The 17,059-nt window shown below is 47.1% G+C and overlaps 1 protein-coding gene across 5 annotated transcripts in view; it reads right to left on the reverse strand.

Moving 5' to 3' along the window:
• CEP120 (centrosomal protein 120) overlaps nucleotides 1–17,059 on the reverse strand; it is a 98,509-nt gene that overhangs the window by 18,256 nt on the left and 63,194 nt on the right. For 4 of the 5 annotated variants that reach the window (XM_056803954.1, XM_056803955.1, XM_056803953.1 and 1 more), the window contains 3 exons: nucleotides 15,551–15,643; nucleotides 3,905–4,066; nucleotides 3,277–3,399 (listed from right to left, as the gene is read on the reverse strand). In XM_056803954.1, the coding sequence (XP_056659932.1) occupies nucleotides 3,277–3,399; nucleotides 3,905–4,066; nucleotides 15,551–15,643 (378 nt within the window). The remainder of the gene's footprint in view (nucleotides 1–3,276; nucleotides 3,400–3,904; nucleotides 4,067–15,550; nucleotides 15,644–17,059) is intronic. The other variant, XM_056803956.1, reaches the window with a different exon arrangement.

Genomic DNA, 17,059 nt, shown 5'->3' on the forward strand with positions numbered 1-17,059 from the left:
TTATTTAAAAAGAAAAGCTGTTTTACATGCCCGTAACATATGGGCTCAATTACAGAGATGTGGAGGATTTTCATTCCATTATGCCACTGAGCGCTAAGCACGTCACCATTACATTGTTTTTCCTCTCCTTTTTCCCATCATCTCTTCAGTACCACAATGACAAACTTTCCTTTAACTGGCCAAACATATTGAATCTTGGCTGTAAGTTGGCTTGTATTTCAAGAGGATCTTCGTGTTTTATCTGAGTAGTAACTATCCTCGCAGTAGCAAACGTAATCATCATTAATGACTCGAACAACTCAATTGTAGTGAGAAAAAATGGCCAGTAAAATGGGATACCTTAAACATGCTTCCGATCTTCTATGTAAACTTCAGCTCTTCGTATTCATATTATTCTCGGTCATTTTTCTAATTTATGAAGAATTATATTTTTGATGACAAGGAATATGAAAGCAAAGATTACATAAAATCTTGATATCAAACCTAGATAGAACCTGACCACTAACTTCATTATATAACTTATAGCACCACCTAGAGGCAAGAAATCTTGAAGAGTCACATAAAAGACTCTATAATACCCAATCCAATTAAAAACAGAATTGATAAAAGAAGGAATTTGTTATCTACTCATTTCTATTACTTTGAATGACTTTATTAGCTTTATCGTTAAGCATGAAAGTGAAAGGTTTTTAAGATAGGTAACTTTTAGAAATGAATCACAACCTAATGTTTATACAGACATAGCATTTTAGGGAGGAAATGGATGAAAGTTCAATGAGTTTTGAGTAGATAGTTACGTCTATACCTATTTAAAAACAAACAAAATCCGTATCCATCCCTGGGCATAACGGTCACAGCTTTATACAGCTTTCCAGAAGCAAAGCGCGACAAAGGCTGTCCTGCGTCATCCCTTCCGCTGCTGGTAGGCTGTGCCTCGCAGCTCACTTACGTCGGCCTTTCAGAGAGCCTCGGGTCGTCTCCAGCCCCTTCCCAGCGCTCATTTCCCTTCCCGCTCATCCCACCCGGACTTCTCGCCTCCTCCCCGACTGCCGGAAGATGCGCGTTCTGGCCCGACGGAGTCCAGACAAAGTCACTCAGGCTGCCAAGGCCCAGCTTTACCCTTTCTAAGATGGGGTGACTTAATTCGGGGGTTACTGTGAAGGGCGGATGAAACGACTGCAAACCGCCACAAACTGTCCGCCGTTAGCGGCCACCAGAACTCCTCTTTCAATCCTGCCCAGACGCCAACACGCCCTCCAGCTCTGCGGAGCGCGATTCCTTGCGTTCTCCCCTAATGGAAGCTGGCTCCCCCGACACCCGGCTTGGCACACAGAAGAGGAGCGCAGCGGATCTAGGTTCTCCCTGAACACTCATCTTCGTTTATCGCTTGATAACAGCTGAACCGTTTTCTCTTCCCCTAGAAGCCCGCCACCGCGCTCTGCCACGTCAAGCTTTACCCCGGCAGTGTAGCGCCGGGCCTCCGAAGTTCTCCCGTTGCTTCCGGTAAGATCCCATCTTCAGTTTACCTCTCGTGCACATCCACGCTTTGCCATCCTTGCTCAGAAGCGCCATGTTCCAAACTCGGGGCTCCCCGTCCACCTTCCACCTCCTCCATCCTCAGGACCAAACGCACCCGCTCGTGGACACTGAAGTCCCTGCTCCGGCCATCCCTCGGTCCCAGGCCCCCTTGGATTCTTGCTTGGCCTTACCTGAGCACCCCCCACGGGCCACCTTCAGTCGGGCTCTCTGAGCCTAGTGCAGTCCCTTGGCCTTCTGATATCCTGCCATGAATGCTGCTAAGCCCTAAGCGACGGTTCCTCACACTCTCTGTCACCGCTCGGCTCATTCCAGACCAATGAAGATCAGAACGCACTGAAGGCAAATCGACTGCAAACGTACGGCTTACGCTCTTCTGAGCCCTCACTGTTGCTCTGAAATGCTTTCATGCCTGTTAGCTTCTGGTGAACTCCCACCCGAGACGATGCCAAACCTCTTCTAGACTCCCCAAATCCTCAGCATTCCTCGACCCCAGCAAACACCAGGCCTCCTAACACCAAGAAATCAAGGCCGTCGGTCGAAAGCCCTCTCCAACCTTATTCCTTCCCCGTTCAAGATGTCACCCCTCCACCTGGTCACCATCTCGAAACATGCAGCTCGACCTGTCCGCTCCTCTTTTCTTCCTGTCCCAAGGGAGCCGTTTGAGTCCCAGTTAACCCCTTTCCTGTGTTTGTCTGCCTTGTTTTTGCCAACTACTCTTGGACTTTGGTCTAGTCTTATTTAGCACTGCTCCCTTTTATCTCTCTTCCTGTCCACTAGCTCCTTACCCTCTACCATCAAATATGTTAAGATCTGTCCTCTCCTCTAAAAGGGAGGAAGGGAGGGAGGGAGGGAGGGAGGGAGGGAGGGAGGGAGGGAAGGAGGGAGGAAGGAAGGAAGGAAGGAAGGGAGGGAGGGAGGGAGGGAGGGAGGAAGGGAGGAAGGGAGGGAGGGAGGGAGGGAGGAAGGGAAGGAGGGAGGGAGGGAGGGAGGGAGGGAGGGAGGGAGGGAGGGAGGAAGGGAAGGAGGGAGGGAGGGAGGGAGGGAGGGAGGGAGGAAGGGAAGGAGGGAGGAGGGAGGGAGGAAGGAAGGAAGGGAGTGAGGGAGGGAGGGAGGGAGGGAGGGAGGGAGGAAGGGAGGAAGGGAGGAAGGGAGGGAGGGAGGGAGGGAGGAAGGGAAGGAGGGAGGGAGGGAGGGAGGGAGGGAGGGAGGGAGGAAGGGAAGGAGGGAGGGAGGGAGGGAGGGAGGGAGGGAGGAAGGGAAGGAGGGAGGAGGGAGGGAGGAAGGAAGGAAGGGAGGGAGGGAAGGGAGTGAGGGAGGGAGGGAGGGAGGGAGGAAGGGAGGAAGGGAGGGAGGGAGGGAGGGAGGGAGGGAGGGAGGGAAGGAGGGAGGGAGGGAGGGAGGGAGGGAGGGAGGAAGGGAAGGAGGGAGGAGGGAGGGAGGAAGGAAGGAAGGGAGGGAGGGAAGGGAGTGAGGGAGGGAGGGAGGGAGGGAGGGAGGGACTTCGGATTAAGTCCTATCTCTGCCATCTGTGTGATCTTGAGCAAGTCAGTAGGACTCTCTGGGCCTCAGTTTTCATATCTGTGAAATGATGGGTTTGCACTAGATGGCTTCTAACCTACCTTCCAGCTCTAAATTTATGTTTCTTGTCATTAGCGTGGATAAACTATTTACCGAGTAGCATTCTTCACCAGCTTACCTATTCCCAGTGATCTATATTTAGTAAGTCAAGTAAGGTACCTTTTCCAACGTGAGAATATTTATTTCTGACTGCAGACGGATTTCTGGCTTGCTGTTTTGCTGTTCCTTGAAATGCTGGAATTCTTTTTCCAAAGTTTTATACTTAATTTCAGCGTCATGAAGCTACAGTAAAAAGACAAAACGCAGCTCAATCACAGCTTATTTTAATTTGGTAAATTAACTTTTTAAGAGCAGATGCAAAAAAACTTTTTCCAGTATAGTGTTTCTTAGAGAAAATGTTAGGGAAATCTTCAGTTCAGTTTTTTAAAAATTCACTCTTAATAGGATCTAATAGAATGTACTTACTGGAAATATACTAGACGTCTTCATAGGCATGAAAAATTCTATGGTGTTATAATTGTCATGAATTTGATTACAAGGATAATTGGATAAAATGACATGGAAATCCAATCAAGAGATGTAGATAGAATGGACTCTGGTTTTAGGGCAGAAGGGCGACAGGAGTTTGGCAACCCAGGGTGAAGCGATTCGCTCAGGGTTAACAGCCAGGAAGAGTCTGAAGCCAAATTCGAACCCAGGACCGCCTGTCTCCAGGCCTGCATTTCTGTCCAGCTAGCCCCCAATGACATTTTAAGGATTCCTGGCACGGCTTGGCACGTTCTCTGACCTGCTGCTGAAGCCTCTGCTTTTCTGTCTCCAGTTGCTTCATTTTGGCTATCTCCAGGTCTACCTGGTGCGTGCACTCCTCTTTGATCCTCCGGATAGAATCCTGAAGTTCCTGAAGGCTTCTCTCGTGATCTAAGTGCAGCTCTTTCTTCTTTCTTTGCAGCTTAAAATAAGCGTACGGGAAGAACTGTTAACGTCTGAACGGAGAAGCAACACAAATATCAAGCGTTTTATTATAAAAGAAACGAGAATAAAAGGTTATATTCTTATAATCACTGATCAAAGACTATGAAAGAGGAAACAATTATGAGGCTATGAAGCTAAACAAAGAACGAGAAGAAAAATGCGTATTAAAATAGATGATCAAAGGATATTGCTCAAAGTAAGCATCAGAGAAATGCCAATTAAAGCAAGCTGGCAAATACTGCAAAAGATGGAAAGGCTCGTGTTGGAAGACAAACGGAGACGTGGCTGGTGGGAGTGTGGGAGGACCGCCGTTGGGGAAGGCAGGGTGGAAGGGTGCGCAGCCCGTGAAGCCCTCCTAGACGGCCCCAGAGACGCGCACCGGCACCCTGGGAGCAGCTGAAAGCAAACACGCAGCCCCCACCGGGAAACAGAGAACCGAGCACACACGCCACAGCGCGGGGGCAAGAAGGTGCGAGTTTGCCGTAAGGAATGGCAAACAGGAAGAATTCAAAGCAATCCAGGAATACTGTGAGTGATGCAGAACGAAGGAAGCGGTGCCAGAGCAGCGACGGCGACCCGACACGAGTCAAAGCACGACCAGTACATGTTGTAGTTGCCCCCGAGTACTGACTTGTCTCCCAAGGTAGGCTTCTCCTCTCAGGGTTCCTTCTGTGAAGGAGCATTTTATAGCTGTGACTTAATACACTGCGATTCACCGTCTTCTGTGTGAACTTGTCACCTCTCCCGTTAGAAAGGAAGCTTCCTGAATAAGGGCACGTGACAATCACCATCGCCACGCCTTCAGAGAGTCGTTCTCGGCGAGAAAAGATCTCAGCAGCTCTAACCGAATCCATTATAGAAAAGAATATTTACTACAACGTATTCACGGAGGGACACACAGGAGCTTCAATCCACCCTCCATCACCGACAGAAGAACAGAACTGCAATCGCCCTCACTTCTCCAATCTACAGCCTCTTCCTTTTTGACGGTTCCTTCTTTGTTTCCTTCAAACATGCCCCAGATCATAGCATTTTCTTTTAAACCCGTACCTTCTGTCTTGGAGTCAATACTGTACATCAAGTGACTTGCCCAGGGTCATCCAGCTGGGAAGTGTCTGAGGCCAGATTTGAACCTAGGACCTCCCGTCTCTAGGCCTAGCTCTCAATCCACTGCCCCCCCAATCATACCATTTTAAAGATAACTTTGCTAGCTCCTACCATTTCCTTAAGCTACCTGTGCCTCTCAATTTCTCAGCCAAAGTCCTAGAAATTTGTGCACATTAAAATGGCTCTGAACCCTGGGAGACTAATCTCGCAGAACTCTGCACCCCAACTTCCTCAGACACCTCCCACCTCCTTTGTGCAAGGTGTCTGAGAAAGCATAAAAAGAAGAGAGAAGCATGGATTTCGGCACCTTTTCTGGAGAGGCACCTTTTCCCAGGAGAGAGCCTTTGGTCCCTGTTTTTTTCCTCTGGCTTTCCCAGACCTTTCTTTCCTACCCAAATATTCCCAAAGTCTGGCTTGATCTAATTGAATTCCCAAGCCTAATTATCGTATAGTTTAAGAAAGCCTGGTCGATTTCCCGACCGGGGCTGTGGAGATCCAGCTGGCGACCTTCCCTCCCTTTCCCCACGATGCTCTCCGTCGATCCATCCTCATTACCTTGTTCCCCTCCTTGATCTTTCTGCATTCTATCCAGGCTTTCAACCGCATCCCTTTTTTCCTGCATGGACGTTCTTTTCCGGTCCTGGAGCATCCTGCAGGGTGGGCACTAGAAAGGCGTCTGTCCCCACACTCCGTCTCTTGGTGAGCTCATCAGCTTCCAGGCCGTCCTGCGAATTACGGAAAGATACCTCTGTTCATCCCCAGCTCCTCCGCGTGCCCGATGTTCATCCCCAGCTCCTCCACGTGCCAGGTGTTCATCCCCATCTCCTCCACGTGCCAGATGTCCATCCCACCAGATGTTCATCCCCAGCTCCTCCGCGTGCCCGATGTTCATCCCCAGCTCCTCCACGTGCCTGGTGTTCATCCCCAGCTCCTCCGCATGCCCGATGTTCATCCCCAGCTCCTCCACGTACCAGGTGTTCATCCCCAGCTCCTCCGCGTGCCCGATGTTCATCCCCAGCTCCTCCACGTGCCAGATGTTCATCCCCAGCTCTTCCACGTGCCAGATGTCCATCCCGCCAGATGTTCATCCCCAGCTCTTCCACGTGCCAGATGTCCATCCCGCCAGATGTTCATCCCCAGCTCCTCCACGTGCCAGATGTCCATCCCGCCAGATGTTCATCCCCAGCTCTTCCACGTGCCAGATGTCCATCCCGCCAGATGTTCATCCCCAGCTCTTCCACGTGCCAGATGTCCATCCCGCCAGATGTTCATCCCCAGCTCTTCCACGTGCCAGATGTCCATCCCGCCAGATGTTCATCCCCAGCTCCTCCACGTGCCTGATGTTCATCCCGCCAGATGTTCATCCCCAGCTCCTCCACGTGCCAGATGTCCATCCCGCCAGGTGTTCATGCCCAGCTCCTCCGTGTGCCTGATTACTGGACATTGATCCGAATTCCTAAGTCATCTCGAACCCAAAGAGGACTCAAACAAGCCACTGACCGCTGCAGCTTAGCCGCAGTCACTGCAGGAAGGGGGGGCTGCCACCCGACGAAGAGGGCGAGGCGTGCGGAGCAGGAGCCCGCGGCGGGCAGTCAGCAGCCAGAAGGCGGGGCAGGTTCGGCACCTGCTGGGGGCTGGGACGGGACGGCTCTGCAGCACTAAGGATGCCGCTCAACGTGCTTTCTGAGTGACGCTGATGCTGCAAGGTTTCACGGCGGGTCTGACGGCCCGTTAAGCTTATCTGTAAGAGCCTCCCCTCCTAGAGGTCTCCCTGCTTATGGAAGTTTGCAGGCCTCCGAGCAGAAGGCCAGGCACGCGGGCGCGACGCAGAGATGCCCGTGGAGGCACGGACGTCTTGCTCAGGCGGCCGGACACAAGAGCGGTGAATGAAGCGCTAGCTCGCTGCCCGGCGCAGGGCTGCGGCAGCGCGTGCGTGCCTCCCCGGGTCGCCGTGTCTGCGGCGGGGCGGGCCTGGCACAGAACTGCGGACGGCAGGTGGCCACCGGAACAGTAAGCGCGCGCCCGCTTTGCAGCAGCCTCTTCCTTCCTCTCGTGGTTGCTCCTCGCGGCGGTCCCGAAGCTTCACCGTGGCCTGCCACGTGCCCTCAGCCGTCTCCACTGCCAGCGCGCCGTGTCCCACGTCTTCCTTCCTTCCTTGCAAAGCCCTCATCGCTGCGTGTCTTCTGACTGGCCGCGGCCTCAGGCGTCCTCTGCGGTCCGTCCTCCAGTCTCCGGAGCGGTCTCTCCTGGATGCGCGTTGGGCGACGAGGACCCCAGCGAGGGGAGTGTCTGCTCGAGGGCGAGGTGTGCGCAGTTGGGGAGCGGAGAAGCGGGAGCGGCTCTGCGATCAAGATGGCGATGGGCCGCGCTACTCTCACCCCAACCCCCTGGCAATGCTCCCGGGCCGCCGCCACGGGGGCTGCTCAGGCAGAGGCGGGCTTCTAGCCTCCGTCCGAGGGGCTCAGGCAGGGGAAGGCGCCAGCCGGCACAAAAGGAGGACGAGTGCCATCACGTAAATGCTGGGCCGCAATGGACGAACTCCCTGAGGCTACGTCGCACGACCCATCTTCCCCCTTCCTTCTGGATGATCGCAAGCCCCGATTGCGTGCCATCCGGATTCCTGGGAGCCGGACTGGAGGAGTCTGGATCTCAGTCACAGAAATCTGAAGATGGGAGGCTGCGAAAGCCACTGGACTTGGCTGACACTCGAGTGAAGCTCCTTCACAGGACATGTTTAGCAAGAGGTCACCAACTGGTAATGCTGCCTCCTAAGGGCACGATCCCAAAGCTCCCTTTTTAATCACGCTTCATTTGAGCTCTGAGCCTCGTCCTCACCGGCGTACGTGTGTACAAGCGACATTATTCGAGCTTCTTGGGAGCAGGGTGGGAAGGATGGGCTGAAGTGCATCAGGAGAGAAGCTCAGAGAAATGGATCCACATTACACAGGTACGCAGCGTGTCTCAGCCACGTAGGCGATTATGAGACAGACGCAAGAATGCCCTAGTTTGGCATTCGCGTATGAGAACTGTACAGTGAATACCCTCAGCAGCATTCCAGTGTCCGGGTTAATAATGATGCACCATATGTTTTCTTTCCTTTTCCACAGCTTTACTGAAAGCATGAGAAATCGGCGCACATAAAATCCTTGCCGACGGCTCATATGGTAGACTTATCAACTCAGCCCAGACTGATGTTGGGGTTCCCTTTGGGATCCCCCCCACTGGTCAAAGCCAGGTTTGAGTAGAAATATCACAGAAGCGACACAGGGCCAGAGCTTTCCGTGGGAGGCATGAGGACGGGGACGTGGTCCCCGAGTTAGCCCAATGAAGGACAACATGACATAAGGGGAAAGACCTGAAAAAGAACAATGAAGGATGCGGAGAATGGACCAGACTCTCCAAGCGACCTGAAAAGTGAAAACCAGGCCAGAGTTCTCCTTGAGAGACAGACCTCTGCGCTGGCCACCAGAATTTTCGGTCCAGAAGATGTCCGGGATTAGAGTTGGTCGCTTTGAGGTTTGGGCCACAGAAGTTGAATTTGGCCCAGCAATTCCTAAAGTTACACAAATTCTTGGGAATTTCAGAATGGACTTTGTCTTTAAGGAAGCTCTGAATTGGGAATGACATGACTTGGTCCTGATGCCTCAGGTGTGTGACTTACAGGAGTTGTTCCCTTCCTCTAAAAGAAATGCATTCAGCTCAGTCCAGATCTGGACAGTAATCTCCCTGCCCTGGCATCCCCCACTTCTGGGGGGTTTGCCAACTGATATTTTCAAATCAAATGTGAATAAAAAAAGGTTTCTTGATGGAAAAACTCTAAATGCTTTTCACAAACCTTCCAACAAGAATCCAAAATGAATACTATCTGACAATAAGGAGACTATTCAAATGTATATTCCTTGCAAAACAAATAACAGCAATTTATATTAATTTATTCAAAATAATCCCAAGAGGTGGTACATTGTGTGGGTAGTATTATTATTACCTTTTGATGAGGAAAATGAAACTCAAAGAAGTCAGTTGACTTGCCTGGAATAATTCTGTAAATATAAAAAATTTCCCATCATCCCTATCCCTTACCCCTCTCAGATAAGCCTTAGAACAAAGACATTTTTTAAAGAAAAAACAAGAGAGGGAAAGAAGAGAAAAAGCAAATAGCAAAGCTAAGCCATACTTTGAAAAAGGCTGGAAATACATGTAATGATCCACATCTGTAGTCTTCTCATCTCTGCAAAGGAGTGGGAGAAAGAAGAGTGTATTCTCATATCTCCTCTGGAGCCAGGCTTATTCTTTGTAACTCTCACTTTCAATAGTTTTGTAGTTGTTTTTCCATTTACATTGTTGTAGTCATTATGTATATTAATTTCTAGGTTCTATTTACCTTACTCTACATCACTTTGTTTCTTTCCATTTATTATAATTGTCATTTTTGTGGAAAGGAAAACTGAAGCAAGTTTTGGACTTTCTGCCACTCAGGTGGAACAAACAGCAGTTGGAATGTTAGAGAGAAGATATTAACAAGAGTGACAGTTAGGTGGGGGGAGGGGACTGGGAGAGTGACAATTGGTCTGGGACTCTCTTCCTGGCCCTTGGACTGGAAGGAGCCCCTCTCTCTGTCTCTGGATAGAAGTACCTCTACTCCTGGATGTTTCCCAGCTGTGTGCTCTACCTGGATCCCTGTGATTGTGTCATCGAACAAAAGGATTTAAGGGGAGTGATTTGAACTGTGAGGCTGGTCTTTAGGGGTGTCAGCCTGAAGAGACAGGCCCAACCAGCTCTGAAGGTCAGAATCTTTTCTTCCTCTTGCTATCTACTGCTAAAGACTTATAATTTAAGAAAACTAGCACAGATTAGCATAGACAGGAATAAAAGAAACCCTCCACCAGCCTGCGAGGCCTGACCTCAGCTCCAAAGCTGAGAGAGACTCAAAACCAATCTAGGGAAATCCTGATTCCTTCTTCCCTGATACCCCCCCCCCAAATCCAAACCTGTTATTAAATTTATCTTGAGTTAAATAACCTGCAGTCAGATAAGAGCAGAACAATCATTTCAGGGGAACATAGAGGGAGCTAAAACTGAGGACAGTCATTCAACCATAAACGATCCTAATTGGACCCCTGCCGGGGGACCTTGGTCTGGGGGGGGGAGGGGCCTTATCCCTCAGGGGGTCTGTGTTTACCTGTCCTGGGGTATCTTCAACATCAATCCATAGAGAAGACATTCCCACAGGCCCATTCCTCGGGAACCCCATTTTTCAAAGACAGCCTCTTGGCAGGGGACATCTCTCTCCTTTTACCTCACCAGCATACATATTCCCTGTCCCTGCAACTCCTCCATTCCTTGTTACAAAACCTTCCTTATCCCCATACCTGCTCTGTCCTTGACAATCCCTTTAATTATTACAGTTTTATAGTCCAGCAATATTTGATTATATTCACGTACTTTGTTGGCCACTTACCATATCCTTTTGAACACTAAGTAAACGATGTTTGGCTCTATGTATGTATGCAGCCCAATGATCCGATCCCATGAATACTCATAAAAGACCTGCTAGGTGTTGAGCGTAGCACATGCCTATCTATCCCAGTTCTCCTTCTCCCCGTGGGACCACCCTTCTGAGGCTCCTGTTGGCTGCATTCAGAGCGCCCCTCCCACCACAGGTGGCTGCTGGGTTGCCGTCCTCTTGCTCCTTCTGTGTCACCTGGCAAGTTCGTCAGCACGGATGGGCTGATTGCCATCTCTATGCTGGTCACACCCACACCTCCCGATCATGGCCAAACTCATTTGATGACCTCCAATCGTCTTGCAGACATCTCAGACTGTATGCCCTGGGACATCCTAAACTAAACATGTCCAAACAGAACTAATTACCTTCCCCCAACCCTTTCCCATTCCTACACTCCCTATGCCCAGCTTTCTAGTCTCCCAGGCTCACAACCTGGGGGCTGTCCTGGCTTCAGCACTACCTCGCATCCCTCCTATACAATCTGTTCTGAAGGTCTTTGCAACATCTCTCAAATAGGCTTCCTTCTCTCCTCTAACAGTCATCCTTCTGGGCAGGCCCTCATCACGTTGTGCCTGGACTAGTCTGCCAGCAAGAAAGCATCTAAGACAAAAAGGGCTAAAACAATTGCTGACGAGTCTCTGTGCCTCAAAATCTCTAGTCTATTCTCTGTTCAGCCATCAGTGACTTTCCCAACACCCAGGTCTAAGTGACTTCTCTGCTCAAATAAACTCCAGCGATTCCTCAGGTCTTCCAGGACCAAAGACAAGAGGCTATTTGGCACTCAGAGCCCTTCATATCCTGGCCGCCTCCTCCTTTTCCTGCCCTCTTACTCCTTATTCCCTGACATGGACTCTTCATCCAATAACATTATCCTCCTAACGGTTCCATGAATAAGACACTCCATTCCTTGCCTCTGGGCATTTTTTCCGATTGCTCCCTGGCCTCTTCTTTGAATCTTGGCCTACTGACCTCCCTGGCTTTCTTTAAGTCCCAAATAAAATGCCATTTTCTACAGGAAACCTGTCCCAAGAGGTTTAAGTCTGGTGCCGTCACTCTGGTTAGTTATTTCCCATTTATCCTCTATAGGATTCACTCTGTATAGACTTGTTCCCATGTTGTCTCCCTCATCGGAGGGTAAGATTCCTGAGGTCTGTGCCAAGGGAAGGTAAAAGCAGCAAGAGCACGACCGGCAGGCCCGGATTCCAAGGGCCGCTGGGTCATTGAAAGGAGCAGGTTTCTAACTGTGTGTCTCGAGCTGAAAGTGAAGCCTGGAAGGTGCAGATCAGATCTCTCCTGGACTCTCCTGGGCCGCTTGCAAGCAGCCTCTCTGACTACCATCAATCGGGGCTGAGAGGAAATGCTCCTCACCTTCTGGTGGACAGAGTGGGAACCTGGAGGAACCGCTCTTTCCTGGGACAGCTGAGGACTCAGCTGGATCCCTGCGCCCGACCCACCGAGGACTCTGTGTGTGACAAGTCTGGTTCCCTGTTGGACTTAGCCTTAGGAAACGGGGGCATTTAGTTTAATAACTGGGAAAAGTCAGGCGCAAACCCCTTCCCCTTGTCCTCGTTTGCCTTTCCCTTCTTTGCTAATGAATTCATTTCATTTAGATGGGATTCTTCCCTTGGGTATAACCTTCCTCCCCCCTTCGTAAAAACCACAACAACAGTCAGAGGTTGTTTTGTGCCTCTTTAACACAATGTCTGGCACATAGCAGGCGCTTAATAAATGCTTACTTTATATCTTGAACATAAAACCCGTCTCTGAGAAATGTGGTACAAGGAATTGTTTCCATTTGATTCTTTCTTTGCTTAACTAAGATAAACGAATTGTGATCATGCAAAGCTTCTCTTCTTCCTTTTTATCATTGCCTCTATACGGTATTTAGTTAAGAATTCATTTCCTCATCGTTGTACCAGACATATTACCTGCTTCTTTCCCTTTGAAAATATTTATTATGAAGGCGATTCTGAATTTATTGTGGAATGCGGTTTTAGTTGCTGGTCAAAAACCCAATCTCTGACAGATTGCTTTCTAATAGATTTTACCAAATAGGGAGTCGGGTAACTGTGTTTTCAGGTTCATCAGATGCTGTGTTAGGGAGTTCATTGTTTTTTATTCTCTCTTGTGTCCTGTGTTCAAATGATCTAGTTATTTTTTAACTAAAGCCAGGTAGACTTTATAACATAGTGTGAGGACTGGAAATGCTATTCTTTCTTCATCCCTACTCTCTTTACATTATTCCTCTTTTGTTTCTTTCAATGGATTTTGTTATTGAGTTCTATAAAGAATCCCTCTTTAGTGTGATTGGGGTGACATTAAAACCATCAATTAACTTTGGTAGTCCCGTCACTTTTAATTACATTGCCGTGGACCAGCCATTCTATCATTAAGAAACATTCTGTAGGGGGCAGCTGGGTAGCTCAGTGGATTAAGAGTCTGGCCTAGAGACAGGAGGTCCTAGGTTCAAATCTGGCCTCAGCCACTTCCTAGCTGTGTGACCCTGGGCAAGTCACTTGACCCCCATGGCCTAGCCCTGACCACTCTTCTGCCTTGGAGCTAATACACAGTATTGACTCCAAGACAGAAGGTAAGGACTTAAAAAAAAAAAGAATCTAAACCTGTATTTTGGATTGTTTTAGTAGATGATCCCCAAATATTGTATGTATTTTACAGTTATTTGGAATGTGATTTTCCTATAACTGCTTCTTGGATTTCCTTATAATTATAAAAATGCTGTTGATTTTTGTGAACTTTGTAGACTAAACCTTTGTTAAAGCTGTCATCTCAACTAGTATATTTGCCGATTCCCTTTGATTTTTTAAGCAAACCGCCACATGTCATTAGCGGATGGGGATGAGCTTATCTCTTCTTTGTCTCTCTTTATGCCTTTTACTGTTTTGTTATTGCTTTTGCTGGCACTTACAGAACTAGGGGGAAGGGGGGTCACCCCCACTTTACCAAGAAAGCTTTGAGGGATTTCTCACCGCATATGGTGCTGGTTTTGGTTTTGGATACTTTCAAGAATATTTCAAAAGTTCCCTTTGAGCCTGCGTTTTGTGGGAAAGGGTTGCCTTTTGGCCCTTTTCCTGTATTCCAAGGGCTCAGCCAAATGGCTAGGACTGACTGATAAATAAAGCATGACTAACAGTGACTCAGCATCGGTCTCAAGTGACTGTGGTGGAGACAAAAGCCTCCTATTTACGACAGAAAGACGAAAATGTACCCGAGTCCTATTCTTGGACATACGTCCTCTGTGCTAACAAGAAGACGTGTGGGAAAGGAGTCGAGAGGAGGGAGACTAGACGCAGCCTCCATTCACGTTTTGTGTTCTTGAAGGTGGCGTGGGCCTCCCTTACTCAAGCAGAGCTCAGAAGAGGACAGGAATCACTGCTAGCAGCAGCACTAACAACTCTGCCTGACCTTACTTTCTTGTTCTTCCCTGAGGATTTCGTTAGGAAAACGTTCCTCCGTCCATGGTGGCTCCTATCTTGGCTTCCACCTTTATTATTTCCCAGCTCCTCACTCTCTACAAATGAAAACAGCCTGAATTCATTTAACGGTTCTCCAAAACTCTGTGTCTCCCTTTTTCTTTGCATTTACTATCTGTCTCTTCCTTTCCCTTCACACGGTGCCTTAATACTTTGTGTAAAACAAAATGAAATCAATGCACATTTGCCCACTTTGATTCCAGGCACTCTAACAACTATATTAACATTTGTAAAAAGGATAAATGGTATATTTAGAAATAAAATATAAACTACCCAAACCTACATGTTTCCTTTTGAAATGATCTCCTATCCCTTAATATCATCACAGAAAAGTGAAATAGGAAAATGATGTATCTAATCGGCCTAATAGAGGAAAAATGGGCCACCTTCTTACTGTCTATCTGAGAAAAAAACCAATTCAATCCAATCAGGAGGGACGTGGGAAGGAAAAGAAGTTAAAAGGAAACAAAAACTAGTCAGCATAGTGGGTAATTTTATCTTTCACTGGATCCTTTGAACCACCTGGACACCTCCAGTGTGTAGATTCTAAGGGACATATCTGCATTCTGAGAATATCTGTCTGTTGGCTTGGCAGCAGTGGCCGGTTTTCTTTCTGGTGACTGAGGCAGAGAGACATGAAAATGAACTTTCTTCGGTTCAAGCCAAACTCTTTTCAAACTACTTTGAAAGCCCCTGAAGCAAAGCTATAAATCAAGCTGCATCAGACATCTAACTCAGTTTATATTCTCCTACTTTTTTCCCAACTGATAAGTCCAAGGTTTCCGCAGATGAAATAAACTCCCCCTTCCCGAAGCTCTCTGGAACCTCACAATCCCCATTTTATCAGCTAGTTTGTAATGCTGTTTGGACTAAAGGTTGTAATCAGGAGACTGCGGCCCCTCTCTAACGAGACAAAAACAAGCACTGGGAACTGTTCGGCACAAGGACGAAACAGGTCTACCAGGCTGCTTTAAGTCTTTGCTCTCTTCAACTCCGAAAGGGATACAAGATGGCGACTCTGTCCATCTCTTGTAACACGAATCTTCTTGTTTAGTTAAAGATCATTTGGGGCAGGAGGCAGACGTATAAATTGCTTCGTTTTCACCTTACCTCACTGGTTAACGCTTTCGAACTCCTCCAAAACCCACCAAGCTTCTAAATGGAATTGTATGACAAGGATTATTGATTCATACTAAAAATAACTTTTTCACCCACTTCTTCTCACCAAAAATAGAATGTATATTTGAACGATAAAGGAATAGTTCTGTTGATACTGTTAGAAATCCAGATTACAATGAAATATGCTTTGAATACATGGATGTACGCTCTTCTAAAATTAAGTCTAGGTAAGGTATACCTCTGTTTCTGCACTGGCAAGCTGTTGTTCACGTTTTTCTAAGTCAGTTAAAGTTTTCTGAAGTTTTCCTTCCAAAATGGTGTATTCTGCTACCTGAAAATTGTATTATAAAAAAATATGTTATTTTCCTGAGAAATTTTAAATATATATTTCATTATAAGTTTAGTATAAAGCTTAGAATCATAGACACTCAAAGCTGGAAGAAAAAAATTAGATAGTATCCTATCAAAGAATCTGATAGACGATAGGTCTTACAGTGTTCAATTAGATCTCCAGTGATAAACCCCAAATAAACTTAGTTGCTATTGTTAAATATTTAAGATTAATTATTATCATATACATTATGATATCAAGAGTCAATTCTTAATATCTCTCTCTCTTGGTCATCTCTTCAGTCTAAATACAACGATCTTCTCAATTGCTTTTCATATAACATATTTTCCAGACCCTTTGACATCTTTGACTCAAAATTAATTTATCAAAGTCCACTTAAAACGTGTTAGCCAAAATACAGAAAATAATTAATGGATGAAAAGTTCATCTAAGCTTAGTATGAAGCACAATTTCTTTTTCCCCATAATTTTTACATTTCGTTCAATATTTCCCAATGTCACTTTTAAATATTTCTACTTCCTTTATAAAGTTTTTAGTTCCAAATTCTCTCCCTTGCAAGCCCTGGCCCCAAACCAAGAGGACAAGCGATAGGGTATCAATTACATCTAAAGGGTACAAAACATATTTCCATATTAACCCGCTACAAAAGGAAACACACATTTAAAAAAAAAACAAAAAATTTGTGAAAAAAGTATGCTGAAGCCTAATTTCTAACAGACATTAGAAATGGAGTGGATCCTCTTGTCATGATTATAACTAGGTTCACTAGAACACTTCAACAGTAATGTATCAGGAATATCATCAAAGGGACTCCTTCATGAATGGCCTCTCGGGTTCATTCCAAGTCTGAGATCTTATACGTCCAGTTCCATTGCGAAGAGTCAAGGACAGAACTCGTAGCAATGTTACAGCTATCACTCAAGTCGGGATTCAAACGATTCATCAGAACTCTGTTGGCAAAGCTGTTCGGCCAGCTGTGAATTTCCCTGCCGACGGTATCATTCAGCCTACATTTCAATGTCTTATTCACAAGAAGTCAAAGAAGACACATCAAATCCTTTGTGAAATGAGGTGTGATTCCAACAGCATCCCTTGGTTTAACAACATTAAAAATGGAAACGAAAGATACCAGGTAAAATCAAGTGAGTTTCACAAGCATATAATTTGAGAAATTTGTAGATATTAAGCCGACGTTTAGTGCACGAGGTCAACATAAGGTCAATACTTTAAAAAGGAAAAAAAATCAGCAACAAAAATTTTTTTCCTCCTTAAGAATGAACTTGGTTAGGCCAAGATTTGGGTTTATCATCTCATACATCCCATTAAATACAGGCCCTTAAATTCATTTCAGGGCTATTCAGAGATGAACTTCTTTGTATAAGGACGTTTTTTAGA

Source organism: Monodelphis domestica, chromosome 7 (assembly GCF_027887165.1).
Source record: "Monodelphis domestica isolate mMonDom1 chromosome 7, mMonDom1.pri, whole genome shotgun sequence".
NCBI lineage: Eukaryota > Metazoa > Chordata > Mammalia > Didelphimorphia > Didelphidae > Monodelphis > Monodelphis domestica.